At 42.8% G+C, this 13,901-nt stretch overlaps 2 protein-coding genes across 6 annotated transcripts in view; one reads left to right on the forward strand and one right to left on the reverse strand.

The window, feature by feature from the left end:
• Window positions 1-13,901, reverse strand: part of LOC145944901 (uncharacterized) — a 264,706-nt gene that overhangs the window by 37,458 nt on the left and 213,347 nt on the right. For 2 of the 4 annotated variants that reach the window (XM_083053581.1, XM_083053582.1), the window contains exon 1: window positions 4,707-5,223. The exons of the other annotated variants lie outside the window; for them this stretch is intronic. In XM_083053581.1, coding sequence (XP_082909707.1) covers window positions 4,707-4,720 — 14 coding nt within the window. In that variant the 5' untranslated portion in view covers window positions 4,721-5,223. Of the gene's footprint in view, window positions 1-4,706; window positions 5,224-13,901 lie in introns of those variants that run through there. 4 annotated transcript variants of the gene reach the window in all.
• Window positions 5,204-13,901, forward strand: part of LOC145944898 (uncharacterized) — a 242,506-nt gene continuing 233,808 nt past the window's right edge. For both annotated transcript variants that reach the window (XM_083053569.1, XM_083053570.1), the window contains exon 1: window positions 5,204-7,044. In XM_083053569.1, the coding sequence (XP_082909695.1) occupies window positions 6,322-7,044 (723 nt within the window). In that variant the 5' untranslated portion in view covers window positions 5,204-6,321. The remainder of the gene's footprint in view (window positions 7,045-13,901) is intronic.

Genomic DNA, 13,901 nt, shown 5'->3' on the forward strand with positions numbered 1-13,901 from the left:
TTGTCTCGACCGCGTCGAGAATTCCTCCGTCTGGAATGTACTGAGCCACCGATAGATGCAATAAGCCCTCAGAATGAGTGGTTATCGAGGAGGGAAAGATTAGGCGTTCGACGCGGGTCGTCGGCGATAGAAAGAGAGACTAATCCATTGGCTTAGTGTTTCCCGGAGAAGAGAAGGGTGACAGTAGATAAGAGAAAATCCACAATTAAGAGGCGTCAATCGCTCTCGTGACACATGCTCCGCCGCTTTCCAATCTTCGTTACACGACGTATCTCAGACCGATTCGGGATCTCTTCTTCGTGATAGATACTAGAGGTCAGATCGAGCCAGTTGTTTCAAAGTCCAAGCGCATTATTCTTTCTGAGCGATAAGTCGTTGATAATAAATAAATGAATCAATATAAAAAGAACGCTTGTTCGTATCAGCTGTATCAAGTTGTCAATGGCTAACAAATAATTAATTCTATCTAATTTAAAGAAATGTTTGTTTGATAGAAGCTTGGGATATATGAAATTTAATTACATATATCTCTCTCTAATATTGAAAAATCCCCCAAATTTTTATCAGGGAAATGCTCAATTCTGAAATAATTGCTCGAAAAGATAACAGAATGCACTCCTTTGTCTCTTACTTCAAATTCCACGAGTATACAACATGCGCTCGTCGAAATCGGTGAGAGCAGTTTCCCCGTGAGTCGTTCTCATACGCTAGTGTGCATATGCATTTGTGTGTGTGTGTGTGTGTTGGCGGCAATCTCCGCGTCAGCCGTGCTATGTCGTATCTGTACCAGCAGATGCCACATGCGCCGCCGGCAGGGTCGTGAAGCAGGACGAGGGGGGAGAGGTCGCGATACCATCTCTCTCTCCTTTTCACCCCTCCTCGAGAGAATGGGCGTGTATTGGCGTCCCTACCAGCCGAGTCACTTCCCCTACAACCCCTCCGTCGCTTTTCCCACCAGGTGGACCAGGGGCGACTCCGCGACCGTGAGATCCCACACGAACGGATGCGGCGACGGTTGGACAAGGGAAGGGAAAACGGACGGTGGAGTCGTTCTCGGTGTCGCTTCCGAGAGTCCCCTACTTTGCCGTGTCGTCCGCGCACGCTGTCCTCCGGTGGTTCCCGGTGATCCACGCCTTCCATCTCCTCCCATTGGCTCGATCTGTCCCCAGAGTTCTGGTGACACACGCCTCTTCCTGTCGTTCTCCAGGAATCAGCAGCCACGGCGCAGGAGATCACTGCTGGTTCTCCTGCTCCGAGAACACCGGAGAGCGGTCGCGCGAGGATGTCCTTAGGTGCGTCCGTTGGAGGATTGATCAGCCGCCACGGGGCTGGGCGTGTACGCGGCTATCGTTGATGCGACGGAAATATAGATCCGTATACCCTGGCGAGAACACATCTCGCCATTCTACACATCCGCGCAATTTTGCTCGAAATGTTGTATCTTTTGACCTGGGGAAAATCAATGACCGACATCCCTCGCGCGAGATTTGTGTAATTATCGTTCGTGCCACTGCTGTTGAAATAAATCGGGTTATTTTTATACCTAGGGAGTACTCGGATACCAATCTACCGATTGTCTTGCGAATTACCCGGGTATCCGGATGTTAAAGATTGCGAATAATACTCGAATATTCTGACATTCGAAAATGCCAATAACATAAACATATGCAATATATTATTATATACTTTTCATTAAGAAATAACATTTAATTAATCGAGTATTGCGAAACTACATAAAAAACTTTCTACTTAAATTAAACCGAATTTTTCAGCTGATCGATTACGCTCATCATAAAAATATCGAACGAGATAAGAAAACTCTGCGATATTTTTCGTCCAACTCAGAGTATAATTAAATAATGAAAACACGAATGCAAGAGGAATAATTATCTCTACGATCGATATAAATACGAAATCGACCTATGTTTTTCTTCGTACTGTACCGTCCGGAACAGGCTGCGTTTGCCTAAACTGCCGATCGGACAGCTGGGAAGCGCAGTCCAGAATTACGTAACCGGGGACTATATTCGCTCGGTCGTAAAATGTAATCGCTATGTTTCGAACATGGATCGACGTGACCGTAAAGAGAAGGCGCGCATTATCTTGTAGAAAACTGATAGCTCCGACTCGCGGATGTCGCGAGTGATTTTTAGATCCCGATATGTCCATTAAGATCGTAAAACCGTAAACTCTGTAAACGATGATACAGCTTGGCGTATCTAGCGTCTGAGCATAACAGCCATTTCTTGCGCTAGAAACGTCAAAACAAGTCCTCGTCTCTACATTTTCGCGTGTAAAATCGATTTATCAAGAACCATAACTTGATCTACCATACATATACGTCGCTATCGTTTCCCGCTCGCGATATCAACTGTTGATTTTCTCAATTCTAAAGAAAGTTTATCTATCTAAAGACATTTCACTTTTCTACAAACTCACTTATGCCATTTTATTTTCCAAAGTTCTCTCTTCATCTCTCTTTAATAACTTTTACGAAGCATATTTTAAAGTCTATAAATACCATCTGTTATCTGTCATCTGTCATGTTTCGAATCGAGGAACGAACTTCCTCGATTATTTTTTTATATTATAAACTCAGATCAGACAGTCTGAATCGATTGATACGATAGCGAGCAAGACGCGAAATCTAGTCCGATTTACTCGGTATAATTAAACACGCGCTCTCGGCGTAGTCGTTCACAATCAGCTGATCCTTATCGAGCGTTGCCTCGATAACACGCGGGCTCTTGACAGTCCATCCGGCGGAAAGGTCGCGAGACGAGAGTGCAGGCGAAGGGAAGGCTTTGTCTCGTTACTCGCCGGCAGCGAGAGAGAAGAAGAACGAGGAGTCAGCGAGGATGATCTGGACGAGCTGAAGATGGAGGCACGATAACGACGACGGAAATTGAATTCTCTCACCAGTCATCCCGCTGCGAAGAGAGTGCATGCACACACGCATCGATTCACCCCGCGAGTCGTATAAGCCGAGTATCGACTGCACGTCGAGGGAAAGAGAGAAAGAGAGAGAGGGAGAGGGAGATGGGGGAGAGAACCCATGGTTCCGTCCTTCCTGCTCCTTTTGTCTCGGCAACGCAATACGGTTGGGTGCACGTATAGGCTACTTCGAAAGGGCGAAGCTCGCTCTACGTACCTGCGGCATCAACGCCGTCGTTTTACCTGCCACGCGAGACAAAACAAGGAGAGAGAGCCTACAAAGCCTTGTTCGGAAAAATTCTATTCGCATGACGGTTATGAGCCAAGAAATATATCGACGATGGGAGAGAGAAATGCACATATTGAGATATTAAAAATAGATTAGGATAATCATAGAATATTTTGCAATAATTAATCTCTTGATATCCGACTTGTACAACGATGGAGAATTTGCCTTGCGATAATTTGCGATAGTTCGATAATTAATTTTTCATTCGCTTTTCATATCCATTGCATGACATGAAATATATAAAGAGAGAGAGATATATATATTAAACTCTAGGTATTAAATTTTTTCAAGAATATATAAACAATCCCTCTGTCGATTTTTGATATTGTTTTGTCCGAAAAAAGTCCCATTCATCTTTAATCTATTTAATTAATATAAATAATTTAATATAAATGACGAACAATTTTCCGCTTCCATTTCTTTCGATGCATACATCAACTTTAAAAAATCGTTTCTTGCTTTATTCACGCAAGAAACCGTTGCCAAAAATTCAATGCACAGTTCACATTGTCTGTAAATTGTGTAATGTTACGATCTTTAAAGCTGCAACGATGTGCGTTTCATTGTCTCCGTGCACAGGTTCGTGTTAAAACGCCGACGGTCTGGTTAGTAAAATCGTACCTAGGAGCATGTCCAATCGACATTACGATAATTTATGGCTTAAATAAATGCCCGATCGGTGTACGAGCGTGTACAGGTATCAATTTACATGACGCAACGGATATGTAACCTGATATATCGTGTGGCGGCGGTACAGGCAGATCCGGCGGTTCTCATTGAAACTATCGGTGCGAGCGACGCAATGTAGCGCCAAAAAAAAAAGGGATTGACATGACATATGCATACATGCGCATACGCCAAAAAAAATGCGTAAAATTTAAATTCGAGGACAATAAATTCAGTGATACATTTAGACCCGATGCAACAACGCGATGAATTATCGCGAGCGATGCTCTTAACGTTATAACGAACCTATGCACCGAAACATGAGATTCATAGATAACCGAATTTGCAATGCAATTTTGCATTGATTCGTTTCCAACTCGAACCCTAACCAGAACAAGCGCAATCTCGGTTTTACAGAGATTTAATTTTGTATTTAATCGAATGAAATTATATATTTTCAAGATCAATGAACACCGCCCGGGTCTTTAATCTATTTTAACTTCTATAATATTATAAATATTTGTCGTAACATATAATCAATGCAATTTTCATATTTCTTTATTGCGATTATTTTGCTAATCGATTTAATAATTAAACAAAATTGTGTGACAAATATAAACATTGCGTATTATAAACGAAAGAAATTTCAAATCAATCAAATGTACGAATTGCATAATTATATGCGATCTTGAAAGCCACACGATTTTGAAGAATAATAGTTCGATTTCGGAGATATCTCGCTTGTTGTTTCATCTCGAACTCGTCGTAGAAATTTCGCATAAAAAATTGCTAAAGTAAAAAAAATACGCTTCTTTACCGTGAAGACGACATTCTCGACGAGGATCCGACGATCTGACAAAAGATGAACTCTACTTGGTCGGTGGCGGAGGCGGCAGCGAGTGTAGTCGTTCGCAGAAGGCGGGAGGCGGCTGTTGTGAGTAGTCTGCAGATAGGTAGGTAGGTAGGTAGGAAGAAGAGAGAGAAATATCGACGCTCGACAACATTCGGGCGGCTTCGCGCGTTTCCGCCGTCTGGTGGTGGCCGCCGCGCACCTCCGCCAAGAGTTCCACGCTGCGTGGAACGAAACTCGTACGTACGCGATCAGCTCGACCGAGGCCGCCGGCCTTCCTTTGCGTATCGGGCCCCGTTGCGTGTTTCGCGCCGCGAACGACAGCATCTCTTCGTCGCTCGTGATAATTGCGCGCGAGTTTATATTCGACGTCGACGAGCGTATCGTGGGTGCGGGGTGTCTTCTTCGTGCGAGAACAGCGCACACAGACACAGGCGCAGATCGCGCACACGTTCCCGTCCCCGCGGAAACGCGCTCGTCGCGCAAGGGCGCAAAACCGTACCAGTCCGGTACTTAACGTGGTTCCGCGCGGGAGATTCGCGACGCGTTCTCGAGGCAGTGTACCGTAAAGAGTTCTCGCGCCGGCGGTAGCGGCAAGAAAACGCGCCAATCGCGCGTCCGGTGTTCGCGTGGTGCTTCACGCTCGGTGGTTTGTCGCAGAAGAGGAGAGGGAGGCGGAGGAAGTGGTGGAGGTGGAGAGGAGAGAAGAAGAGATGGTGGTGGACAAACGAGGGTGAGAGGGCGACGGGGAAGAGGACAAGCGCGAGGAATTGACATTGCTTTCGGCGAAGAGTGCGTGACGATATCTTTTTTTTTCCCCCCCCGATCCCACGCGACCTAAAACTCTCGTAAGGATCTCGGTCTCACCCACACGCGAGATTGCTCGCGGATTTTCGACGAATGACGGGAGAGGATCGTCGGTACCCAGAGGACCAGGTAACGATCCGGCAAGGAGAGAAAATCGGAATCGTAGGCGGGGCTTAAGGTCGGTGGACACGTGACACGGAAACTTGTCACGCCGCCCTTACCCTCCCCTCCACGCGACCAAAATCCACGCGTCCAACGCGGACGACGCCCCGTTCCGGGAGACGACTCGCACGCGTGTGCGTGCTCGTGTTTGTGCGTGTGCGTGTGCGTGGTGCGTGACGGCTCGCGTTTCCACGCGGAAATTCTTCAAGGAGAGGAAAGCTCCCACGGTACACGGGGAATAAGACGTATACATGTACCGGAACTACGTCAGCTATGCGCCTGCAGCACGCGTCGAATGCACACCTCGACGTTGACAGGATTCTCGCACTTGCGCGAGATTATGTGATACGACTCCTCCGAATCGCGAGAACAATTCAAGGTCGTCCCGGAATCTACGCGATTTCCCTGTCATCCGCTCACGACGTCAGGATCTCTCGTCTCGCCTTCCTCGTGCAATTCCGCAATTGACAACCGGCGACTCGCCGCGATCGATCGACGACAATAATTAACGACGACAATAATCTCGCAACTCGACGACCCTTTCATCAGCTCGACAAGACGATGAGGCTGGTCGAGGAACGCCGCCGCGGCGTCGACGCGTGAATCCCCGAGGATGCAGCAGGGCAGCGTGGGTGGCTGCGACGAGGACTCCGGCGCGACGAGTCCTCCGGCGAGATCGCCTTCCGGTTTCGCGATCAAGAGCGAGCCCGTCGTGGACAGGAACGACGGCGTGAGGATTAAGGTCGAGATGCCCGAGCCCACGGAGGCCGGCGTAGAAGTTAAGGGCGAACTCCGGGAGGATTATCAGCGGCAACCGGGCAACGATAGTTATCGCTACAGCGACAAGAAGCCGGGATACGTCCCGGATGCTCTCGGACAGTGTCAGCCACCAGGATATCGTCCCGTGGGACTGCCAAATTCTTTCGGCTTTCCATCCTTCTACGGGCATCATCATCATCATCCGACCATGATGCCGGCGTCCTTCCCGACCGGACGTCCCTCCCCGGACGGGCCGATCGGCAAAATCGCCGACGGTCACGAGCAACCGGTGTCGCACGCCTACGGCAGGATGCCGCCGATCCCCAACGACGGCTTCCTGCAGGAGCATCATCACCGCTTCGACGCCGGAGACTTTCAACACGCCAACCCTGGAGTGCCGTACCCGGCTTTCCGACCCACCATGCGCTCGTCGTACGGCAATCACCATCATCATCACCAACATCATCATCATCATCATCAGCAGAACAACAGCGTCTACAACAGAAGCCACTATCATCCGGCTAGGCAGCGTAAGTGGAGCAGCACCGCGTTCCGGGGGCTGCATCCGCCTATGCCTGTAAGTTTTCCCCCCTTTTATTTCCTTGTGTCGAATAATTACGCTTCGCGATTTATCTCGTTCTTAAATATTATTTTACAAGTTTGTCGCAGTCTTTGCGAGCGCGAGTTAAACAGTTTGAAATATATTATTTCGCCTCGAACTATAAAATTGAAGTTAATTGTCTTTTTGACATTTTGTTAAATTATAAATATCTTTGTCAGATAATAATTAAGCTTCGCGATTTGTGTCATTCTTAAATGTAATTTAACAAAAAGTTCGCTGCGATTTTTGCGAACGCGATTTAAACAGTTTGAAATCTTTGTTTTGGCTGGAAATATAAAATTGAAGTTAATTATCATTTCGACATTTGTTAAATTATTATCTTTATGTCAGATAATAAATGAGCGATTTGTATCATTCTTAAATATAATTTGACAATAAGTTTACTGCAATTTTTGCGAATCCGAATTAAACAGTTCGAAATCTATTTGTTTTAGCTGGAAATATAAAATTGAAAGCTAGTAGTCATTTTGACGTTTTGCTAATTATAAGTATCCTTATGCCAAATAATAATAATTATGTTTCGCGATTTATCTCGTTCTTAAATATCATTTTTGATAATAAGTTCGCTGCAATTTTTACGAGCGCGAACTAAACAGTTTGAAATCTATTGTTTTGGCTGGAAATATAAAATTGAAGTTGGTTGTCATTTTGACGTTTCGTTAACAATAAGTTATAAATATGCTTCGATTTATCTCGTTCTTAAATTTCATTTGACAATAAGTTCGCTGCAATTTTTACGAGCGCGAATTAAACAATTTGAAATCTATTGTTTTAGCTCGAAATATAACATTGAAGTTAATTGTCACTTCGACGTTTTGCTAATTATAAATATTCGAAAATAAAATTCACATGGCGATGTTATATACCATTCATCTATAATAAATAATACAACTTGTGCATGTGTATTCTCTCTCTCTCTCTCTCTCTCTCTCTCTCTCTCTCTCTCGTTATCGTTTTCTATCATATATGACAGTACTTCAGAATCCACACTTTAATCTCTATGGTAATCAACAGCAAGTCATAATAAGGAGGCTGTCTATTCTTGTGTCTTAAAGTCATGAATGTTAAAGAGATTGTTGAGTTGTTCCCACATCTGATAATTCGCAGTCTTTCATCGTTTGAAAGCTTTTTCGGTTTGGCAGAAATTGAATATAATGCTCATTGAAATTACATTGCTCATTTTTATATTTTTTTAAGATTGCGAAAAGAGAAATTGCGTCGATTCCGCATTAGTTATGTACCTCGTATTGGATTATGCGATTATTCGGAACGGTGTGGCACTTATTAAAGGAACAATACCCCTGTGACGAAAGCGAGAATATCGCGTTCGTACCGTGATCGCGCGATCTTATTGCGCCTCGATAAGATCGGTAATCGGAGAATGGAGATAGTATCGCGCGCGTATCAACGATGACGACGACGTAGGCGGGCACAAAAGAAATTTCATTTTTTGTCCGCCGGCGTTTACGAATCATCGCCGAGAGGGGAATGAGATATCCGAATACGCTGCCCAGTATGTTGTACCTTCTATTTCGTGCGAACTACGCATTACTGTATCCGCGCGATCGTAAATCGTCGAAATTTCTTAATCTTCTGTATACCCCCCACGTCGATCCGATATATAATATACAGCGTTATATTAATACATCCTATACGGATGGAGAACAAATAAAAATTAATCATATTTTACGATTTCCGAAATGTCGCTCGATTTTTCTCTATCGATTTTAACAAAATATAAAATATACAAAATGATGAAAAATTGATTCGCGTGTATATATATGTATATAACAAACATATATGCATATGTTAAAATCATAAAATATAAAATATTCTGCTTTTTCTCTTTGTGACTAGGGTCAGCTAGCTTCTACATAATTAAGAAAATAATTCTTTTTCGTCCAAGTTTGAAAATCTAGTTTCTTCAAATAACATTTCTCGATTAAAAATTGTATTACTAAACGGAATCGTTGCGTAGAAAAAAGATTACAAGCAAAAAAGTACATGCACTGAGAAAAAAATACTGTTGAATCAACAACATTTTTGTAGTTAAATTTTATGTTATTAATTCAATGATATTATTAATCTAATCAAATACGTCAGAATTTGATTAGATTAATAATATCATTGAATTAATAAAATAAAATTTAACTACAAAAATGTTGTTGATTCAACAGTATTTTTTTCTCAGTGTGTAGAAATCATTGCAACGTAAAGATACATCGTGAAGATAAACTGGCATTAATCTTTTCAGTATTACAATTATTATATTTTATATATCTCGATACATTTACTACAATAAATAGGTATAAATAAAAACAGTTTTTTTTATTAGCGTTTTAATGAACTCGTTCTCTGATTTTAATTTTTTTAACATCAAGATGAATAATAAATCAGAGTAGTTTTTCAATCGTGTCATGATATCAAATAAATAATTTTACTTTTCTATTAATCATATTAACATATACATACATAGTGTAAGAGTAATAATAGGACGTCAGTCCAAAAATTATTTATTCCATCTTTTGACATAATTTTATTATCTGAATAACAGAAGACTTAAAGAAAACTTAAAGATGATATTTTACCACAGCTCTCGCTTCCCACGATTTTTTGCTTCCGTAAGACATTGTGTACGGAACTGCAATTGAAATTGCGGGGCCGGAATGAAGGGTTAATGAAATCGGACGAGACGTCGCGATCGCCCGGGCCAAAAATTGCGCCCTGGCCGAAATTACAGTGATTACACGCATCGCGGCTGTGGTTCTGCCCCTCGGGGAAGGACTCTGCGCACCCTTTCGCCGTCCCTCGAAATGAAAGCCCCCTTTCCCTCTCTTCCCTCTTTTCCCGGCTCGTGGAGTGATACAGGACTCATTGAGAGTTCGACCAATTTATAAGCGGAAAACGCGGCCGGGATGGCGGATGGGTCGGTCGGTTCGCTCGACGATTACCGTAACACTGCGCTCGTAAAACAGATGCGCGTGCTCGGCGTCCATTATGACGTAATCCGCCCTTTCTTATAATTTATCGCCGGCCCAAAGAGAGAGAGAGAGAGAGAGAGCGAGCAAATCGGGGATAAATATCGTTCGAAATTTCAGTTAAGCGGCCGCATTAATTTACGAGGCGACGATTAGGCTCGTCGAACTTGCCGATTTAGTTCGCGCAGTTTTCGACGAGGGCCGGATTAGCCCTCGCTTCTTTCGTTTTATGGCACTTTCGTCGCGTTTCTCAAATTTATGATGCGAGAACGATTCAACTGGTGGCTTCGTGAAACGATAGGTTTCGGGGGGCGCAACAGCCGATTCGAACGGATTTCGTTTGTGTTTGTTGTACGAATTGCGATGTATTTGTAGAGGAATTTAACGCTTAAAGAGTTTCACACGAACGGCCTTTATCGTAAGGATCGGCGTCGATCGGTTAGGCGTGACTCACTCTCCGCGAGAGATCTATCGCTCGTTCGCTCGCGGAAAGTATGAGAAATGCATTAGCTTTGGGTATCACGCGGCGAAACGTTCCGCGAGAAATACCTGCTTGACGATCTTAATTTGTGCCGATATCATGATTGTACTTTCAACGCCTTTATTTTCAAGTTTGGTACGCATTTTTCGTCTCACAAATTATCTTTTTTTATCGATTGTAATATATATTCATAAATTATTCATATTAACAATATAAGATTGATTAAATACCTTTAATTTTTTATAACTGAATTTATCTTGATAGAAATTTAACTTAAAGCATAATTAAAGAGCAATCTCAATATATTTAATAAATAGAATATATAAAAATATATGCACAATATTAAATGTATATAAGTTGAAAAATTAAAAGCTTGATATAGGTAATAGATTAAATAATAATGTTCTTTCAATTTTTTTGCTGAAAAATAAACCTTGCAAAACTTATAACTAGAAAAATATTTGATAAAGTTATAACCATCACAATTAAAGTATGTACTTGATTTTAATTTGACTATTATTATATTACCTACATAGAACACTTTATTTTCTTCTGTACTTGAATGCAAACGAATGCACTGTAATAAGAGCATTCTGTTCTAGAAACGCGTGTTCCGTTTGCGATATCGGCGTGATCGTTCTAAAACGGAGCGACCGAACTAGGCGCAAGAAACTATCGTCGCGTCTTCACCAAGCCGCAAGTCCTCTCCTCCGCAAGAACCGTGTTGCAACTCCGCTTCCCTCATCAGCATACCGTTTCGTCCCGCTTAACGACCGCGTTCATCTTCCGCGGGCACGCACCTGTATCGAGATAACGCTCAGTAACGTACGACCGCAACGAATAAGGGCATTGAATCGAAGCCGATCCCTTCGGCTCCGTTTTCCGCTTACCGCGTGCCCGATCTTACGACGGAGTCGCGTCGGCTCGCAAAACTCGAAGGCGCGAATCAGTCTATAAATTTCGCGACCGGGAAGTCGCGCACCTGCGCCAGACCGAGCAAAGTGATCGATGTCGCGATAGCGTGGGACATTCCTTATTTTCTTCGCTGTTTGTCGCGAGTTACGACTCGCCGACTTCGTTTCTGAGAATGAGATTTAGAGAGCTCCACAATTTTAAAATTTATCGAAGAAAATTACTGCACATATACACACAATGAAAATTTGTGATATTAGTTTTTGTAATTTTAAATTACGTTATATTTTACTGTTTCGATAACACTAGCAATATAAGCGTCAACATTGCGTATGTATATATAAATGCTAATTGCGACAATTATTTCTTGATAACTAAAGATAAGTACTTCCTCTCGGTTAGAATATAATCGTAGATCATTCCACGATAGTAGTCACACGAGGAAAAACTAGTTTAATAAGTAGTCTTGATGAAATATCATAGGGTAATTTTTATTCGAATAATTTTCCATTATACTATCAGCAAAAAAACTACATTATTCCATCTGCTACTGCATACGATGACATTGTTAACAGGAAATATACGCGTGCACGTGTATTATTTAAAGTCACGTAACATTTTTATGTATTAACATAGATGATAGATAAAAATACGCAAGAAATATAGAAAAGATTAAATAATACATTTCACAGATATTTTAAATTATTTATTTTTTATTATAATAATATGGCAATTTTTTCTTGTTTGTATTAAAAATTGTATTGAAAAATCATAATCCCGATATTATTTAAATATCGCGAAACTCAAACTATTGAGAATAAAAGATTAAAAGGAATATAGACAACGGTATAATTTTTCATCGTAGATTTGGCGTGAATAATTTTGTAACAGACATTTTTTTCCTAAAATAACGAGTATTCTTGTAATTATTTTTTAATACGTGTGTGAATAATATGAAAATTTATGCATAGTGTTCTCTCTACAATATACTTAAAAAGATATTTCTTACGTGAAAAAAATATAAGCGCGTTATGAGTGTTATGACACGTAAAATATTCCAAGTATATGGATACAAAAACTCGCTCAAAGGAAGCCGCATCCGCATTCTCGCGAGCAAACTTATTCCGTCGCGTGGCACGAATGCAAATCGCGACGGCGGTTTTTTCTCTGCGATTTGTCCCTCATCGATCATTAAGTTTATAACCCTGCCGACACGTCTATACATCAGTCGGGTTTAAAACGCGAAACCGCGTCAATTTGCGAATAACGTCGCGCGACCACACGTTATACGGACGAAAGTGGAAATAAAAAGGGGCGGGAGGGCACCGGCGAGAGAAGATCCTAGTGGGACCACGAGAGGAAAAGAAAGAAATACGTTTGCACGTCTCCGATGTCTCGGAGGGGCCCGCGACGCCCCGAAGCGGGTTCCGCTCGCCAGATGCGTGCGCGAGCCGGACACGCCGGTGCGTTTTTCTACCTGAAGGGCGTCCAATTGAGCGCAACACATGGCGCTGCGGCGGCGATTCGTCTCGTATCGTCGAGGAAACGAGCCGTCGTCGGCTCACATTTTTGATCGCCATTGCACGCTTTTCATCGTCGGCAAACACGCTAGACAACGGCGTTTGTTGTTCACCATCGGGCCCCGTTTATATTCGCAGCGCGTCACGGACCCCCGCGTTCTGTAACGACGACCCGGGGGAATCTCCTCGGAATGTTGCCCTCGGCGCTCGAGTTTTCTGGATCATAAAGCCGTTTAAGTATATACCGTCTATGAAACGCGGCGCGACTCTTCGATATAGACAAATACATTATGCAGTGCTCGCGTGGATGCAGGTACATTTGTATATCTTGTGCGGATGCGTTTTTATCTCTCTTAACGACGGTTGACGCGCAATAAAAAGCGCGTTTCTAGTTAGCCGCAAAACACTCGGGATCTCAATGACACGAGACAGTCTGCTACGTCGCTCGCTAATCACTCCACGTGCGAGTAATAATCGCGCGCGTGTGTTGGTAAGTGTCACTTTGTAACGCATGAATAATTAATGGCGGGCATTTAACTCCTCACGTTCCCCCTTCGACGCTTAAACGGGCGCGTCCCGTTTCATCTCTCCAGCGGTGGTTTCTCATTGCCACGTTTCTTTTCATTTTTCTCCGAGCTTGTAATGCTAATTGAAGACGCGAAGTTAATTAATTTCAACGTAAAATATGACGCGTATTACGGGCCGCTTCGATAAACTACGCATAAACAAATCTCTTATTACATTTCCACATTTCTCGTTCGAAGAGGATTAGATTGCAAGCTAATAATATTAATTTATTAAAGTATCGAAAAAAAATTGATATTATTATTATGTTGATGAGGCAGACGAAAGTGAAGAAAAATGTGATCAATCTCGGTTGCGCTGATAGAAAGGTATAATGATATTCGATCGTGAAGATCA

This window comes from Prenolepis imparis, unplaced genomic scaffold, assembly GCF_030444845.1.
Source record: "Prenolepis imparis isolate NDT839.2.m4 unplaced genomic scaffold, iyPreImpa1.0 SCAF_13, whole genome shotgun sequence".
NCBI lineage: Eukaryota > Metazoa > Arthropoda > Insecta > Hymenoptera > Formicidae > Prenolepis > Prenolepis imparis.